Source organism: Schistocerca americana, chromosome 3 (assembly GCF_021461395.2).
Source record: "Schistocerca americana isolate TAMUIC-IGC-003095 chromosome 3, iqSchAmer2.1, whole genome shotgun sequence".
Taxonomy (NCBI): Eukaryota; Metazoa; Arthropoda; class Insecta; order Orthoptera; family Acrididae; genus Schistocerca; species Schistocerca americana.
The window spans coordinates 35,951,877-35,971,297 of NC_060121.1; the positions used below are offsets into that span (position 1 = coordinate 35,951,877).

At 42.4% G+C, this 19,421-nt stretch overlaps 1 protein-coding gene across 2 annotated transcripts in view; it reads left to right on the forward strand.

Annotated features, from left to right (window-relative positions):
• The window catches only part of LOC124605747 (zinc transporter 9), a 188,759-nt gene that overhangs the window by 58,802 nt on the left and 110,536 nt on the right, over nucleotides 1-19,421 (forward strand). For both annotated transcript variants that reach the window (XM_047137626.1, XM_047137627.1), the window contains one exon: nucleotides 240-395. In XM_047137626.1, the coding sequence (XP_046993582.1) occupies nucleotides 240-395 (156 nt within the window). The remainder of the gene's footprint in view (nucleotides 1-239; nucleotides 396-19,421) is intronic.

The following is a 19,421-nucleotide window of genomic DNA, read 5'->3' on the forward strand; positions in this document are numbered from 1 at the left end:
TAACTGATTACCAGATTTCACTAACATTAGTGGTATGCAATTTTAACACTTATTGAATGCTATTCTGTATAATAATTTTCTTTTCATCTCCTGTTTGTCTCACATTTGTGTAATTTTGAAAGTTAAATTTTGCTTGTGTCATTTCATATGTTTAATACTATGTCAGTTCGTAACATTAAAATTTAAGTCTTAGAGCTTTGACTACTGAAATGAACTTGGATAACCCTACTTCTTTCCAGAGTGCAAATCTTGAACATCCATATGGCTATAGCAACATGAAGTATGTGGCTTCATTGATATCTGGAGTGGGTATCTTCTGTGTGGGCACGGGCCTTTCTCTGTATCACGGCATTGTTGGCCTACTGCATCCAGAACCTGTGCAGTCTCTATATTGGGTATGCATACTACATGTTACTTATTTCAGTTGCTAGAATAAGTTTTAAGTTTCAGTGACTTGATGTTTTATTAATTTGTCATGTGGGCTTTCTGTGTTGAAGGTACAACCATGTTTGTGTACAGTGCTTGTCACCAGTGACATTTAGCAACAGTTGTCCAAAATGGTTGACTAAGCGAGAGGTTGCAGTGGCGAGACACAGGAAGATGGTAGTCAAATCCCTGTCCGAATATCCGAATTTTTCGTTTCCCCAAATTACTTAAGGCAGGTGCCTGTATGGGACCTTTGAAAAGAACATAGTCTGTTTTCTTCCTTATCCTTTCCCAATCTGAACATCGGCTTCATCTCTGATGCTCTTGTCGGCGACAGATGTTAAACCCCAATCTTCTTCCCGCAGCATTTGATGCGCCTTTCTGAATAAAATTGCTTGAATATGATTTAGGACCTACTAGGTCTCTGTCCAGAGGGTTAGAGAGCTTCACATTATTACCACAGATCCTGTTGGTCTGAATTAAGTGGATATTAACCTTCTTTTCAATATAATTATTCCAAAGCTTTTGAACTTTAATTTCTCATAAAATATCCTACTGTTTTCTTTATGATTTTGCTCAAATACTACATGCATAAGAATTTAATTAACAATAATAATTGAGTCCATAATATTGCAGTGTCAACAGTGTGTTGGGGTCTTCAGTTCAAAAACTGGCCCTCCTGCGGGTTAGGGGTTAAGAATAGGCCCGCGGTATTCCTGCCTGTTGTAAGAGGCGACTAAAAGGAGTCTCAAATGTTTCGGCCCTTATGTGATGGTCCCCTCTTGGGTTTGACCACCATATTTCAAAATTATTCCGAAGAGCGAGCCAATTGGGGAAGGGTGCCTTACTTGGTACATTGTGTCCATCGCGCACCAAGACCTTTAGTGAGCTTATTCGTCGTCGCATTGCAGGCCTGCACGCTCTCCATCTATTGGGCGAAGATACATTTCTGCGTGCGATTTGCACTCTGTAGTGTCGCTTTCTACGCTGATGACGACCATGGACCACTTGCCACCTCATATCCAGCACGGTAGCCAGTCCGTTGTGGTGGGGCCACCATGTACCCTGTTGGTTGTAGCCCCCGGACAACACAGGGATCGCTCTACTGATGTGTGCGCCGTTAACTCCCCATGTATGCCAAGGAGTAGGTGCCTGTCTCCCTGGGGCATCAGGACTCCCAGCAATGGCCATCCTGCCAGGTGGCCCTTGCTGAGGCTGGGTGGCGTCCGTGGGGAGGGCCCTTGGTTGGAGTAGGTGGCATGAGGGTGGATGACACGCAATGAAGCGTGGCACATCTTCTTTTGCTGTTGGCCAGCCACCAGCAGTCTCTAAGTGTTCGAAGGCTCACTTTAATGCAAACATCTATGACCCCAAATTGTTCCCCTCCCTGGCCACACCATGGGAGGAACGAAAGGCTATGAATGACAGTTAGACATATTCGCCCTGGTATCTAGTCTGTACAGGAGCTGATGAGGATTCCTTTGTGTCCATGAAGCCTCAGTTCTTTGTAGAGCATTAAGAGGACAAGTTTGGGGAGGTGGAGGGCTTGTCAAAAATGCGGTCCGGGTCAGTCTTGATAAAAACAGCATACTCTGCCCAGTCATGGGCATTACGCTATTGTAAGAAGCTGGGAGATGTTTCTGTTACTATCACGCCCCATAAAAGCTTAAATATGGTCCAGGGCATTAACTTCCACAGGGATCTTTTACAGTCTGATGACTAGCTGTGCACCAACTTAGTGACGAGGTGTCCATTTCGTCCGGCATGTCCACCGGTGTCCGAGGGATAATCAGGTTGCCACTGGTGCCTTCATCTTGGCCTTCGAGGGTGACACATTACCCAAGAAGGTGAAGGTGATGGTCTACCGCTGTGATTTCAAGCCATATATGCCTCCCCCAGTCCAGTACTTTAAATGCTGAAAGTTCGGCCCTATGTCTTCCCGCTGTGCTTCCACCCTCTCATGTCGCAATTGTGGTCGTCTATCCCATCCCGATACTCCATGTGCCTTACCTCCCATCTGTGTCAGCTGCGGAGAGCACCATCCCCCTTGCTCGCTGGACTGTAAGATTCTATAGAAGGAAAGGAAAATAATGGAATACAAGATCCTGGACGACCTGACCTGCACTGAGGCTAAACAGAAATTTGAATGGTTTCATCCTGTGTGCATGACCTCATCTTACGCCACCACTATCACTCCTGTTACAGCTTTACAGCTCCATCCGTTGCACCACATACAGTCAGCTCTTTGAGCCGAAGGACCACACCTGCCCCCTTGATGGTGGGGGGGCACTTCCCTCCCTGTTGCTCCTGCACCACCTACCTCGGGAGAAGCAGCCACGCTCCCCCCCCCCCCCCCCCCCCCCCCCCAAAAATCCCTTTCCCACCATTGGGGACACCAGTCCCCACTTCTATCTAAGCCAGAGAAGCATTAAGTCTTCTTCGGCTTCTCTCGCTAGTAAGGGATCCCTTGGGCCACTCCCTTCCCAGGTTCCTACCAGTGGCAAACCAACCAGACACCTGCCAGGGGATTAAGAATCCCCAGGCAGGTGGTCATAGGGCTTCGCGGTCCTCTTCAGCCCCGGAGACTGAATCAAAGAAGCCCTCCCAGCAAGGGCAACCCAAGGACCCCTAAGACCAAGGAAATTGCAGTGGCACCCACTCCACTGCTACCTACAAGCACTGTGTCTGAGGATGGGGTAGAGATTCTGGCGTCCGCTGAGGACCTAGATCTCAGCGGTCCCTCAGACATGATGGATGTCGCTCCCATCGGTACAGCAGGTCACTCAGTGGCATAATCTGCCTCCTCGGTCCCTTCACGCTTTCTTGGCCATAGACAATGTCATCCTCCAGTGGAACTGCAGTGGTTTTCTCCACCATCTTGCTGAGCTCCAACAACTTCTCAGCCTTCAACCCCTACAGGAAACTTGGTTTTCCTCCGTGGCTATCGGGGTTATTATAAGAACCAGGCAGTTTATGAGGGGGTTTCTGGAGGCAACTGGAGGGTGATAGTGTCTGCAGTCTCTATCTTCCACTGGATGGTCATATCTCGCAGCATGTCTTGGCTGCACTGATAGCCCAACTGCCACCACCTATTCTGTTACTGGGCAACTTTAACGCCCATAAACTTCTGTAGGGTGGATCAGTGGCAACAGGTCGAGGCAGCATTGTTGAGCAAGTATTGGCGCAGCCCGACCTTTCAGTTTTAAATAATGGTGCCTTCACACATTTCTGTGTGGCGCATGGCACGAACTCAGCCATCTACCTTTCGATTTGCAGCCCTAGCCTATTACCATCTGTTCAATGGAGTGTGCATGACGACTTATGCGGTAGTGATCACTTTCCGATGTTTCTGTCACTGCCACAGCGTCACTCTTCTGTGAGCTTGTGCAGATGGGCTATGAATAAGGATGACTGGGACTTGTTCACCTCCATTGCCACTACTTAGCCTCTTTCCAATGACACCATTGACACGGTGGGTCACTCGGTCACCACTGGCACCGTTACTGCCGCAGAATCTGCCATACCCTGTTCTTCTGGTTCTCCTAGGTGGAGGACTGTGCCTTGCTGGTGGTCCAAGATTGCTGAGGCGATTAAAGATCACAGGCGGGCACTCCAGCATCACAAGTGACATCCCTCATTGGAACACCTCATCGTCTTTAAACGGCTCCATGCGCAGGCCCGCTGCATCATTCTCCAATGCAAGCAGGTGTGCTGGGAAAGGTATGACTCCACCATTGGCCTCCGTACTTCTCCATCGTAAGTTAGGGCCAAGATTAGGCGACTCTATGGCTATCAGCAAGGGGAAACTACAGCCGTAATTTTTCCCGAGGACATGCAGCTTTACTGTATGATTAAATGATGATGGCGTCCTCTTGGGTAAAATATTCCGGAGGTAAAATAGTCCCCCATTCGGATCTCCGGGCGGGGACTACTCAAGAGGACGTCGTTATCAGGAGAAAGAAAACTGGCATTCTACGGATCGGAGTGTGGAATGTCAGATCCCTTAATCGGGCAGGTAGGTTAGAAAATTTAAAAAGGGAAATGGATAGGTTAAAGTTAGATATAGTGGGAATTAGTGAAGTTCGGTGGCAGGAGGAACAAGACTTTTGGTCAGGTGAATACAGGGTTATAAATACAAAATGAAATAGGGGTAATGCAGGTGTAGATTTAATAATGAATAAAAAATAGGAGTGCGGGTAAGGTACTACAAACAGCATAGTGAACGCATTATTGTGGCCAAAATAGACACGAAGCCCATGCCTACTATGGTAGTTCAAGTTTATATGCCAACTGGCTCTGCAGATGACGAAGAAATTGATGAAATGTATGATGAGATAAAAGAAATTATTCAGGTAATGAAGGGAGACGAAAATTTAATAGTCATGGGTGACTGGAATTCAACAGTAGGAAAAGGGAGACAAGGAAACATAGTAGGTGAATATGGATTGGGGGAGAGAAATGAAAGAGGAAACCTTCTGGTAGAATTTTGTACAGAGCATAACTTAATCATAGCTAACACTTGGTTCAAGAATCATAAAGAAGGTTGTATACATGGAAGAATCCTGGAGATACTAGAAGGTATCAGATAGATTATATAATGGTAAGACAGAGATTTAGGAACCAGGTTTTAAATTGTAAGACATTTCCAGGGGCAGATGTGGACTCTGACCACAATCTATTGGTTATGAACTGTAGATTAAAACTTAAGAAATTGCAAAAAGGTGGGGATTTAAGGAGATAGGACGTGGATAAACTGAAAGAACCAGAGGTTGTACAGAGTTTCAGGGAGAGCATAAGGGAACAATTGACAGGAATGGGGGAAAGAAATACAGTAGAAGAAGGGATGAAGTAATGAAGGCAGCAGAATATCAAGAGAAAATATAAAAACGCAGTAATAGAAGCAGGGAAAAAGGAATACAATAGTCTCAAAAATGAGATCGATAGGAAGTGCAAAATGGCCAAGCAGGGATGGCTAGAGGACAAACGTAAGGATGTAGAGGCCTATCTCACTAGGGGTAAGATAGATACTGCCTACAGGAAAATTAGAGAGACCTTTGGAGAAAAGAGAACCACTTGTATGAATATCAAGAGCTCAGATGGAAACCCAGTTCAAGCAAAGAAGGGAAAGCAGAAAAGTGGAAGGAGTATATAGAGGGTCTATGCAAGGGCGATGTACTTGAGGACAATATTATGGAAATGGAAGAGGATGTAGATGAAGATGAAATGGGAGATACGATACTGCATGAAGAGTTTGACATCGCACTGAAAGACCTGAGTCGAAACAAGGCCCCGGGAGTAGACAACATTCCATTAGAACTAGTGACGGCCTTGGGAGAGCCAGACCTGACAAAACTCTACCATCTGGTGAGCAAGATGTATGAGACAGGCGAAATATCCTCAGACTTCAAGAAGAATATAATAATTCCAATCCCAAAGAAAGCAGGTGTTGACAGATGTGAAAATTACCAAACTATCAGTTTAATAATTCACAGCTGCAAAATACTAACGTGAATTCTTTACAGGCGAATGGAAAAACTGGTAGAAGCCGACCTCGGGAAAGATCAGTTTGGATTCCGCAGAAATGTTGGAACCCATGAGGCAGTACTGACCCTACGACTTATCTTAGAAAATAGATTAAGGAAAGGCGAACCTACATTTCTAGCATTTGTAGACTTAGAGAAAGCTTTTGACAATGTTGACTGGAATACTCTCTTTCAAATTCTGAAGGTGGCATCGGTAAAATACAGGGAGCAAAAGGCTATTTACAATTTGTATAGAAACCAGATGGCAGGTATAAGAGTCGAGGGGCATGAAAGGGAAGCAGCGGTTGGGAAGGGAGTGAGACAGGTTTGTAGCCTTTCCCCAATGTTATTCAATCTGTATATTGAGCAAGCAGTAAAGGAAACAAAAGAAAAGTTTGGAGTAGGTATTAAAATCCATGGAGAAGAAATAAAAAGGTTGAGGTTCGCCGATGACATTGTAATTCTGTCAGAGACAGCAAAGGACTTGGAAGAGCAGTTGAACGGAACAGTGTCTTGAAAGGATGATATAAGATGAACATAAACAAAAGCAAAACGAGGATAATGGAATGTAGTCAAATTAATTCGGGTGATGCTGAGGGAATTAGATTAGGAAATGAGACACTTAAAGTAGTAAAGGAGTTTTGCTATTAGGGGAGCAAAATAACAGATGATGGTTGAAGTAGAGAGGATATAAAATGTAGACTGTTAATGGCAAGGAAAGCGTTTCTGAAGAAGAGAAATTTGTTAACATAGAGTATAGATTTAAGTGTCAGGAAGTCGTTTCTGTAAGTATTTGTATGGAGTGTAGCCATGAATGGAAGTGAAACATGGACGATAAATAGTTTGGACAAGAAGAGAATAGAAGCGTTTGAAATGTGGTGCTACAGAATAATGCTGAAAGTTAGATGGGTAGATCACATAACTAAAATCGTAGAGGGAGACCAAAAGATGAATACACTAAGCAGATTCAGAAGGATGTAGGTTGCAGTAAGTACTGGGAGATGAAGAAGCTTCCACGGGATAGAGTAGCATGGAGAGCTGCATCAAACCAGCCTCAGGACTGAAGACGACAACAACAACAATAACAACAACAACATGGCTATCAGACCCCCGCCAGTGTACCTGCACTTTCACTGAATGGAGCAGTCCGTACTGCCTCCAACACAATTGCATACTGCTTAGCGGAACATTTTGCTCAGAGCTTCGCTTCAGTGTATTACCCTCAGGCCTTCCCCTCCCTGAAAGAGTGGCTGGAACGTCGGAGCTTTTCATTTCACACGCGCCACCCTGAATCGTACAATGATTTGTTCAGTGGTAATTCAAAAGTGCCCTAGCCACGTGCCCTAATACGGCTCCCGGGCCAGTTCTCATCCACTGTCAGATGCTCAAATACCTCGCAGTGGACTGCCAGTGATGCCTCATAGACCTTTTCATCCGTATCTGGGTTGAGGGTGAGTTCCCATCGCAATGGTGGGAAAGCATCATAAGTCCTGTGTTGAAACCTGGCAAGAACCCACTAGAGGTGGACAGCGACCGCCCCATTAGCTTCACCAACATTCTTTGCAAGTTGCTCGAACGCATGGTGAGCCGGAGGTTGAGTTGCCTAGTTGAGCCTCGGGGCCTTTTAGCTCTGTCTCAGGGTGGGTTCCATAAGGGTCACTCTGCCGCCGGTAATCTGGTGTGCCTGGAGTCTGCCGTCATTACAGCCTTAGCCTGCCATCAGCATCTGGTCGCCGTCTTTTTTGACATGCGGAAGGCATATGATACGACATGGCGACATCACATCGTCTCTGTGCTTCATGGTTGGGGTCTTCGGGCTCCGCTCCGGATTTTCATACAAAATTTTCGGTTGCTTTGTTCCTTCCATGTGCAAGTTGCGGCCTCCCATAGTTCCTCCCGAGTTCACGAGAATGGGGTACCGCAAGGCTCTGTCTTAAGTGTCTGCATCTTTTTGATTGCAATTAATGGGCTTGCTGTGACAGTGGGAACGTCTGTGTCAGCTTCCTTGTATGCTGACGACTTCTGCCTATACTTTAGCTCCACTGGCATTGCAGTTGCTGAATGGCAGCTGCAGGGCGCTATCTGTAAGGCGCAGTCTGGGGCTGTTGAGCATGTCTTCCAGTTTTCGGTTGCCAAGACCTGCGTCGTGCATTTCTGCCGGCAACGCACTATTCACCATGAGCCACAGCTTTATCTTGACGGTGAACCTCTTGCTGTGGTGGAGACACATCGGTTTTTGGGAGTGGTTTGTGATACCCAGTTGACTTGGCTCCCTCATATTCGGCAGCTTAAAGAAACGTGCTGGCGGCATCTTAACGCTCTTCCTTGCTCGAGTCCAACCAGCTGGTGTGCTGCTCGGTTTACCCTTCTATGGCTGTACCAGACATTAATTCAGTCCAATCTAGGTTATGGGAGCCTGGCATATGGTTCAGCATTCCCTTCTGCATTGCAGTTGCTGGACCCCATCCTGCACAGCGGGATCAGAGACTCGCCACTGGAGCTTTCCGGACAAGCCCTGTCAACAGCATACTTGCGGAGGAAGGTGCCCGTCCATTGCGGTTCCGGCGCCAATGGTTACTGGCCGCTTATACTAGACACATTTGTAGCTTGCCAGGGCTTCCCATTTATCGTCTCCTGTTCCCTCAGTTGGTCGTCCATCTTCCGGAACGGCGACTCCGGTCAGGGTGTAAGATTGTGGCTTGCGTCATAGCTCTTCTCTTTGGGCTTGAGGTTTTCCGTCTTCCACCTCTTTTTTGGGCCCCTCTGTGTATACCCGTGGTGTGTGCCTCACCGATGCCTTCGGCTCGATTTGGCACAGGGCATGAAGGACTCAGTCCCTCATGAGGCCCTCTGCCACCGCTTTCTTTCAATCCTTGCCGTGTTTCAAGCTTGTGATGTTGTCTGTACTGACGGTTCGATCGTTGCTGGTCGCGTCTGTTATGCTCTTAGTCTGGGGGACCATTATCAACAGCGCTCGTTGCCGGCTGGCTGCAGTGTTTTCACTGCCGAGCTGGTGCCATCTCTCGCGCCCTAGAGTATATCCGCTCCTGCTCAGGTGAGTCGTTCATTATCTGTTGTGACACCCTGAGCGGTTTACGAGCTATTGACCAGTGTTTCCCTCGCTCTTGTCTGGTGATGGATATCCAGGAGTCCCTCGGTACTATTGCCCGTTGCGGCCGCTCTGTGGTCTTTGTGTAGAACCCGGGTCATGTCGGCACCCCGGGAAATTAACGTGTTAACACGCTGGCTAAACAGGCTGTCAATGCACCAGGCTTGGAGATTGGCCTTTAGGAGAGTTCAGTTTTGCGGCAGAAGGTACTTTGCACCTGGGGTGAAGAATGGCGCACCCTTCCTTCACCCAACAAACTTTGGGCCATCAAGGAGGCTACCGGTGCTTGGTGCTCCTCCTTGCGGGTCTCTCGCAAGGGCTCTGTTTTCCTCTGGCGGCTGTGCATTGGCCACACCTGGATGACGCACAGCTATTTATTGTGCCGCAAGGACCCACCTTTATGCGGCTGCAGGTCAGCTTTGACGGTGGTCCACATCTGTTGGACTGCCTGCTTTTAACTCCGCTCAGGCAGACGTTTGCGCTGCCTGATACGCTTCCTCCACTTTTATCAGATGATGTTACAATGGCAGGTTTAGTTTTGAGTTTTATTCGTGCATGGGGTTTGTATCGCTTGATTAAGTGTTTGTCATTTTTGACCTTTGGCGTACGATTTTAGACTGGGATTTTTAGTGCGTTTCTTGGTGGTTGGCTTTTCCTTTTTTTGTTTTTTATGGTCGGCCAACCGCTGTCATACTCTGTGTGATTTTAATTCCTTTTGTATGGTCTCTGTCTGTGTCTTTCTTGTCCTGTGTTGTCTCTTGTCATCTCCATTGTTTGTTTTTATTCTTTGTGGGTGCTGAAAGTTTGTGGAAAAAGGGACCAATGGCTCTAGTAGTCTGGTCCCTTCAATCTCACAACCCAACCAATCAAAAACTGGATTGACAACTCTCGGAGCTAGATTATATTGGGCAAGACTCATCATCTGTTCATAGCTGCTGCAAGTTACATTGTGGTTTCTCGTATTTTATTATGATGGTAATTTATCTCTATTTAGGTGGGAGTCAACAAAACTTATTCACATTCAGAGGAAAAAGTTCTAGATCAAAGTTTTGTGAAAGGATCATGCCACAACGAAAAATACTTATTTCTTTAATAATTGCCACCCCTCCCTGCATATTATATCTCTCTCTACAACATTTGACTGGAATACGAAATGAGCTGCCCTTTTTTAATGTCCTCCATCAGTCCTATCTGATAAGGATTGCATATTGCACAGCAGTGCTCAGAAAGTGGATGAACAAGAGTAGTGCAAGTACTGTCTTTACTAGAATTGTTACATCTTCTAAGTGTTGTGCTTTGGGTCACCTTTCCCACAACATTTACAGTGTGTTGGTTCCAGTTGAAGTGGTTTCTATTGTACTCTGTAGATATTTATTTGATTTGACAACTCATAAATTAGTATTATTTATTGTGTATTGTGTGTCCTTTTAGTACCCAAGTGGAGAAGTGGAGGACCTTATACTTCTTATTGTTCAGGGTCAGTTGCCACATTTTCCACTTTACAGAAACCTTGCCTAAATTATTTTGTAACTTGTATTGATATTTTGATGACTTTACTAGACGCTAAATGAGAGAATTATCTGCAAACACAGCTACATCTCTGTTTGAAGGATTCGTACAATGCACTTCATATGTTGCTTCACATTGTACCTGTCTTTCCAAAGAGCTCTGCTGCTCACTGCTAGATGGCACTGATGCCATTTTTCTCAGCACTGTACAGTAGTGATGGCGCTGGAAAGGAAAAAAGAGGTGGTTGAGCATTAGTTCCCACTCCTGTATAGCCTAAAGGATAAAACATTGATTTCCTACTGTAATTTTTTGTGTGTGAATTTAGTGCAGTAAAACACACGCTGATTGTGACTGAATTTGCAAATCCCTCTCACAGAAGACCAAGGAAAACAAAAGTTACTTATGGGGTAGAAATATCTGCAGTGATGCAACTGTTTACCATTGCATTAATAATTTATATCTACATACAGTAAAACCCCCTTTATACAGTTTTCAGCAGACTGACCCAAAAAAGTGTGAAATGCAGGAAAATGTAAAATACCGGAAAGCATAGGAAACACAACAAGCAAAAATGAATAAATTACTCTTAATGTCATTCTCTTTATAGTGTTCAGAATATGAAAGTAAAACAATTTAAATTTCTCCTGTTTAAAAAAATCTGAAATAATTAATTGCTTTTGTTTCTTTCTAATGGCAATTAACTCCACTCTTTTGTGGAAACCACATTAAAAAGATATTCGTGTTCTAATGTGAGAATGATGGATAGTCAGTATAAAGTTGTGGTAAATAAAACTTGTGTACAATATTGGTTAAAACATTGAAAGTGGCAGTCATAGTATCCAGAGAACAGTAGGCATGAAATCTCCAGCTTGTTGCTGACAAGGATGTTACTTGGTTCAGGGACATCCTGAGTGAGAGAGAGGGTGGAAATTATTGTTTTGCTATAGAGAATCTTGAGGAGGAATGTTTACGTCTGACATCAGGTCATACCGACCTAAAACTGCATGCCTAGTACGAGTTATCAAATTTCTTGTGGATTTAATGACTATTTGTGAAAGCCAGTTATATAGATGACCATCTTCAAAAGTGGTGTTTATTTGCGTATATGATCTTGAAATTAAATTAAAGCTGTTGTGATGCAACACAGTGAGCAGAAGGAAGGTTGCTACTAGAGTGATGTAGTGTATTTTCCCACCATTCTAAACACTGCGAACCTATAATGTGGGCAGACATGACCAAACGTGCTGACAATAGATATCTTGCTTACCGTGCTTATGCTATGTTACACAATCAATAACTTTGTGGATAGTCTATTTTTCCTGCTTTGCTCTGAGGCTGACTTTGAGCAGGAATATGATGCACTTTTTGCCGAAATCTGTAAGAAAATTGATAATAAAGGTCATAATAATGACAAAGAAATCCTAAAATGTGGGAAATGCTTCACCACACAATTGTTAGCATTATATTGAGAGAATAGGGCTTGTGTTGGAAATGACAAAAATGAATGTGAAAAGTGGAAAAATGTAAAATGCAGTAACATAAATCCGGGTTTTATTATATATACTTTGAAAAACACCGGAAGTACATATCAGAGGGTATGTGCCATTGTACCACATATTAGGGTACCCCTCTCTCCCGTTAGCAACCTTCCTGGTCTGTGGGGAGAATTATTTCTTAAATGCCTGTGTGCACACAATAGTTAGACTAATCTTGTGTTCACAGATCCCACCAGAACATTACGTGGTAGGGGGTTGTAATATATTCCTCACCTTGAATTATGAAAACTTTGTAAATAATCTTTCATGACACAGTTGGTGGTTTTTAAGCTTTGTCGGTTTAGGTTTTTCAGGATTTCCATGAAGCTCTCCTACAGTCAAGCAAACCTTGGACCATTCATGCTGTTCTTTTTTCATATGCCGAATATCTTAAATTAGTCCCATTTGGCATGGATCTCGCACACACTTCAGTGGTACTACAAGAATGACCACATATGTGTTTTGTAACCAATTTCAATTGTGGACAGACTGTGTTTTTCCAGTATCGTACCAATCAATCAAAATCTACCAGCTGCTTTACCTATGATTGTCCTAGGTTATTATTTGAGTTCACATCACCGCAAATTGTGAAGCCCAGCTAACACACTATTATTTAACAGCTATGAAATGGTGGTGCTTATAGTAGTATATTTAACATAGCAGGATTGAAAGGAAGGTTTGTGCTTTGCAGGTGGAATGACCTGTCTCCTCAGTGTACATAATTACATTAATAACTGTCGTATAACATGCACCATGTTGTTTAGTTCCATTATCAGTTGTGGAAAACAAAATATGCTTATATCAACAGCACAATAAATTTCATGAATGAAGTCGTTTTCATCTGTGAGGCATTACAAAAATTGTATTGAATAAATTGTCAATAAGCTTATTTTACCCTCTTGAGCATTATCAAGCAGCTTTGTGGTAAAAACAGTAGCAGTACCAAACAAACAAAAAATAAAAATTTTCCTCACCCAGTTGTTTACATCTCACAAAATTTGGGTTATATGCTGCTATTGTCAGAAAGTAATCCACACAGTGGCGTGAATAGATCAGTTTGTAATTGTGTCTGTAATAATAATAATAATAATAATAATAATAATAATAATAATAATAATAATAATACAATGTTATCCATCCTGGATCTTCCATTGTTTAATAATAATAATAATAATAATAATAATAGTAGTAGTAGAATGAGATTTTCACTCTGCAGCGGAGTGTGCGCTGATATGAAACTTCCTGGCAGATTAAAACTGTGTGCTGGACCGAGACTTGACCTTGGGACCTTTGCCTTTCGCGGGCAAGTGCTCTACCAACTGAGCTACCCAAGCACGACTCACACCCCGTCCTCACAGCTCATTCTGGAAACATCCCCCAGGCTGTGGCTAAGCCATGTCTCCGCAATATCCTTTCTTTCAGGAGTGCTAGTTCTGCAGGGTTCGCAGGAGAGCTTCTGTAAAGTTTTGAAGGTAGGAGACGAGGTACTGGCAGAAGTAAACCTGTGAGGATGGGTCGTGAGTCGTGCTTGGGCAGCTCAGTTGGTAGAGCACTTGCCCGCGAAAGGGAAAGGTCCTGAGTTCGAGTCTTGGTCCGGCACACAGTTTTAATCTGCCAGGAAGTTTAATAATAATAGTAAGACTAAATCTGTACAGACATCAGCATGTAACAGAATTCCCATTAAAGAAAGGAAAGTACAATTTATGTGCCACAGTTATGTCTTGGCATGCAACATTTCCATAAAATGGGGTAATCTTGTACAGTCATAGATGTGAAGGTTGAAATTTAGAACTAAAGATGTGGATTACGTACTAAGAAATAGAAATACATAACACAGTTTTTGTGTGATGTAGGTATTTTGTTACTTCTCGTTTGAATCTGCCCCATACTGCCACCCCCCCCCCCCTTTTTTTTCCAATTGTTTGCTGGCCTCTGGAAGAATAGGTTTGTATTGGTTTTAGGACACTCCAACAGATACTGAAATCCGTGTGCATTCTTAATTTACTGGAGTTTATTTCAACAGAATTCATAGCTGTTTGTAATTTTCTTAAAAGAATTGAATAGTTACTAATTTTAATAATTTCTCTGGAGCGCCTCTTACTTCAGAAAAGTACAAAATGGGTACACTAGTTTGAGATGTAAAATGCTATACCTGTACCTAAATTTCAGTTTCAGTAGTGTTGGTTTTTTTCTTTTTTAATTTTTACTCTCTCTCTTTTTTTTAAGTGGCTGTCGGTGTGTCTTTATCTTCATTAAAAGAAATGTTATCTATTACTTGGGATTCAACAGTAATTTTTAATTGTCTGATTGTTTCCCTTGATACAGTTTATCTCCATGGTTTGTTTCCATGTTTGCCCATTCATTGCATTCTATATTGATCATTGCTTAATGGTTTCAGCTCTTTGAAGAGAACTGTCTGCTGCGAGAATAATCTAGCATATGTGGGGATGAGCCTATTTTAGGATTGATTTCTCTTCTTGACTAAATACATTGCAGTATTCCTCCCTCCTCCATTTGCACTGCAGCATGGTACTTCACTGTTTCTGTGGTAGAACAAAGTGAGAAAGACTAGTGTGCACACTTCTGCTAATACCAGATAGCGTGCAAAAGAAAGCTGCTCCACAATGCACTTACTTTAGTACTGAACATTGCTATGCAGACTCATGTACTTCAGCTCTGCAACACCTATCTGCTTTTCAATAATTGCAAAATATGCACATGCTAAGCTGTTACCATTGCACATATTACTTGGGGATATCGAGTACTTTAATCAGGAGAAGAGTGGTTGCAATAGCTAAATAAGGGCTCCCATATAAAAGGAACAAGAAATTAACTCAAAGCATGGTGACATCATCAAGCAGTTCGTCGGGCTCCAAAGCAGAGAGAACCAAATCAATGGAAATAATTCTAAGCACATACCTTCCCAAGCTTACCTCTGTAAGCACTGAGGTGGTGAAAATTTCCATTTCTTTCTGGAGCAAATGGTAAACAGAAGATATTGCTTACATTAAACTGCATTCTGCCATGTGGGTCGTACACATTTACTACACACAAAGCAATCTCCCATCAGATATTGCCGTTGTGAGTCAAGAATGTCAGATTCATTCTATAAAACTGTATGCTTTTGTGGAGGCTGCAGTAATTGCCCTGAAACCCTTCTCTCCCGAAAAGCAGATGGCATACATTGTGTTTATCTCTTTCGTTTAGTTTTCATCAGCTTCAGTTGTTGTTAATATTTCTCCAAAAGTTGTTCTTGAAAATTAATAAGGTTTATTCCAGAATATTCCTTAATATTTTGTTCAAAATGTTTAAAAACCATACACCCTTTTACCTGAGTAGAGTTTGTGGCTTTATTTTGTTGGAAAGTTGAGCATAGTACTTTGCCTTGATGGTTTTACCATGTTGTAAGTAATCAGTATGTAGTATTTTATCTTTATCCCAAAAGATGAATGTGAACAACCTGTCTGCGATATTTGTATTTTTAACTTCTGTGGACATGGGGAACCAGTATCTCTCTCTTCTCTGCTTGCTGGATTGTTAAGTGTGTATCCATGTTTCATGAGTGGTAACATGACGATCTAAAAATACCAGGAGATCCTGATGAAATTGACCCAGAATGGATTGTGAAGCAACCACTCATCACGCTTTTGGTCTGCATTGAGGAGACATTTAGGAACTCACGTGGTTGAGAGCTTTCTCATGTCCAAAATCTCATGAATAATATGTAATATGGCCCACAAGTTCTCGGGATATGACCATGATCTCTTATAGCCTTCCAGGAGGCACTTCATCCTACGTGCTAAAATACCCGTTTCAAATGCAGCAACACAATTTTTGACAGTGGAGTAGGAACGGCAGTTTACTACACAGTATATCAGACATATAATAAATTTTTTTTGTCTCTGTTCCCTTTTAAATAATATACTTACCTGCAGCATGAATATTTTTCACTGTGAATTCTCTATTTTGTTGCGCTATGTTTACTTCAAACCTGCAGTATCATTTATAATATAAAGAATAATGTTTGATGCCAAAACAGTAGAATTAACCTTCATCAGTTTTAACTAAGAAAAGCTTTGAGACTGAAATCTTTTATTATATTCAGTGCCTTGCACTTAAAGGAAAGGCAAAATTCCTTCAGTTCCTCAGCACATTGCATCAGCCGGCAAACACTCAGCCCACCTCCATAGTGAGAAATGGTGTAATGTTGGCTACGTTGCTTACCGATGCTTGGATCCTGAGTGCACTCTCTGTGCATAGTTGGAGCACCACATTTCGGCACTTCAAAATAGTTAGGCATGCCCATTTTATGCAATGAAAATTACTAATACAACACATTATGTAGACAAACTAGGAGTGAAGGTTACAACTCGCCAAGTTGTACAAGCATTAGTTAGACAAACATTGAACATAATTAAATTTAAAGCAGTAAGTATGCATTGAAAGAAAACCTTAAGATATCATGTAAATGTAAATGACCACCATAATGCCAGATTTTCCTCTGAGAAGGTGTAAGTTATTCTTATTGTAAAACTGTCATTTCATATCATAACATGCGTGCCTCAGTGATACAAATAGCCGTACCGTAGATACAACCACAATGGAGGGGTATCTGTTGAGAGGCCAGACAAACGTGTGTTTCCTGAAGAGGGGCAGCAGCCTTTTCAGTAGTTCCAGGGGCAACAGTCTGGATGATGGACTGATCTGGTCTTGTAATAGTAACCAAAACGGTCTTGCTGTGCTGGTACTGCGAACGGCTGAAAGCAAGGGGAAACTACAGCCGTAATTTTTCCCGAGGGCATGCAGCTTTACTGTATGGTTAAATGATGATGGTGTCCTCTTTGATAAAATACTCCTGAGGTAAAATAGTCCCCTGTTCAGATGTCCGGGCGGGGACTACTCGGGAAACACCATTATCAAGAGAAAGAAAACTGGCGTTCTGTGGATCGGAGCGTAGAATGTCAGATCCCTTAATTGGGCAGGTAGGTTAGAAAATTTAAAAAGGGAAATGGATAGGTTAAGTTAGATATACTGGGTATTAGTGACATTCGGCAGCAGAAGGAACAACACTTCTGGTCAGGTGAATACAGGTTTATAAATACAAAATCAAATAGGGGTAATGCAGGAGTAGCTCTAATAATGAATAAAAAATTAGGAGTATGGGTAAGCTACTACGAACAGCATATTGAACAAATTATTTTGGTGAAGATAAACACGAAGCCCATGCCTACCACAGTAGGACAAGTTTATATGCCATCTATCTCTGCAGATGATGAAGAGATTGAAGAAATGTATCATGAGATAAAAGAAATTATTCAGGTAGTGAAGAGAGACGAAAATTTAATAGTCATGGGTGACTGGAATTCGATAGTAGGAAAAGGAAGAGAAGGAAACGTAGTAGGCGGATATGGAATGGGGGTAAGGAATGAAAGATGAAGCCACCAGGTAGAATTTTGCACTGAGCATAACTTAATCATAGCTAACACTTGGTTCAAGAATCATAAAAGAAGGTTGTATACATGGAAGAAGCCTGGAGATACTGGAAGGTCTCAGATAGATTATATAATGGTAAGACAGAGATTCAGGAACCAGGTTTTAAATTATAAGACATTTCCTGGTGCAGGTGTGGACTCTGATCACAATCTATTGGTTATGAACTGTAGATTAATACTGAAGAAACTGCAAAAAAGTGGGAATTTAAGGAGAACGAACCTGGATAAACTGACAGAACCAGAGGTTGTAGAGTGTTTCAGGGAGAGCATTTGAGAGCAATTGACAAGAAAGGGGGGAAAGAAATACAGTAGAAGACGGCCTTGGGAGAGCCAGACCTGATAAAACTCTACCATCTGGTGAGCAAGATGTATGAGACAGGCGAAATACCCTCAGACTTACAGAAGAATATAATATTTCCAATCCCGAAGAAAGCAGGTGTTGACAGATGTGAAAATTACCAAACTATCAGTTAAATAAGTCACAGCTACAAAATACTAATGTGAATTCTTTACAGACAAATGGAAAAACTGGTAGAAGCTGACCTTGGGAAAGATCAGTTTGTATTCCATAGAAATGTTGGAACACGTGAGGCAATACTGACTCTAAGACTTATCTTAGAAGATAGATTTGTAGATATGGAGAAAGCTTTTGACAATGTTGACTGGAATACTCTCTTTCAAATTCTGAAGGTGGCAGGGGTAAAATACAGGGAGCGATAGGCTATTTACAGTTTGTACAGAAACCAAATGGCAGTTACAAGAGTTGAGGGACATGAAAGGGAAGCAGTGGTTGAGAAGGGAGTGGGACAGAATTGTAACCTCTCCCCGATGTTATTCAGTCTGTATATTGAGCAAGCAGTAAAGGAAACAAAAGGAAAATTCAGAGTAGGTATTAAAATCCACGGAGAAGAAATAAAAACTTTGAGGTTCGCTGGTGACATTGTAATTCTGTCAGAGACAGCAAAGGGCGTGGAAGAGCAGTTGAACGGAATGGACAGTGTCTTGAAAGGAGGATATAAGATGAACATAAACGAAAGCAAAATGAGGATAATGGAATGTAGTCGTATTAAAGCGGGTGATGCTGAGGGAATTAGATTAGGAAATGAGACACTTAAAGTAGTAAAGGAGTTTTGCTATTTGGGGAGTAAAATAACTGATGAAGGTCGAAGTAGAGAGGATATAAAATGTAGACTGGCAATGGCAAGGAAAGCGTTTCTGAAGAAGAGAAATTTGTTTACATCGAGTGTAGATTTTAAGTGTCGGGAAGTCATTTCTAAAAGTATTTGTATGGAGTGTAGCCATGTATGGAAGTGGAACATGGACGATAAATAGTTTAGACAAGAAGAGAATAGAAGCTTTGGAAATGCAGTGCTACAGAAGAATGCAGATTATTAGATGGGTAGATCACATAACTAACGATGAGGTATTGAATAGAATTGGGGAGAAGAGAAATTTGTGGCACAACTTGGCTAGAAGAAGGGATCGGTTGGTAGGACATGTTCTGAGGCATCAAGGGATCACCAATTTAGTATTGGAGGGCAATGTGAATGGTAAAAATCATAGAAGGTAAAAATCATAGAAGGAGACCGAGAGATGAATACACTAAGCTGAGTCAGAAGGATGTAGGTTGCAGTAGGTACTGGGAGATGAAGAAGCTTCCACAGGATAGAGTAGCATGGAGAGCTGCACCAAACCAGTCTCTGGACTGAAGACCACATATGCTACAACAACAATGACAACAACAAACAAAAACAACATGAGATCACAGAACATGCAAATAACAAATCAACCAACTACCTTCATAAATAATAGTGGTAAAATATTATGT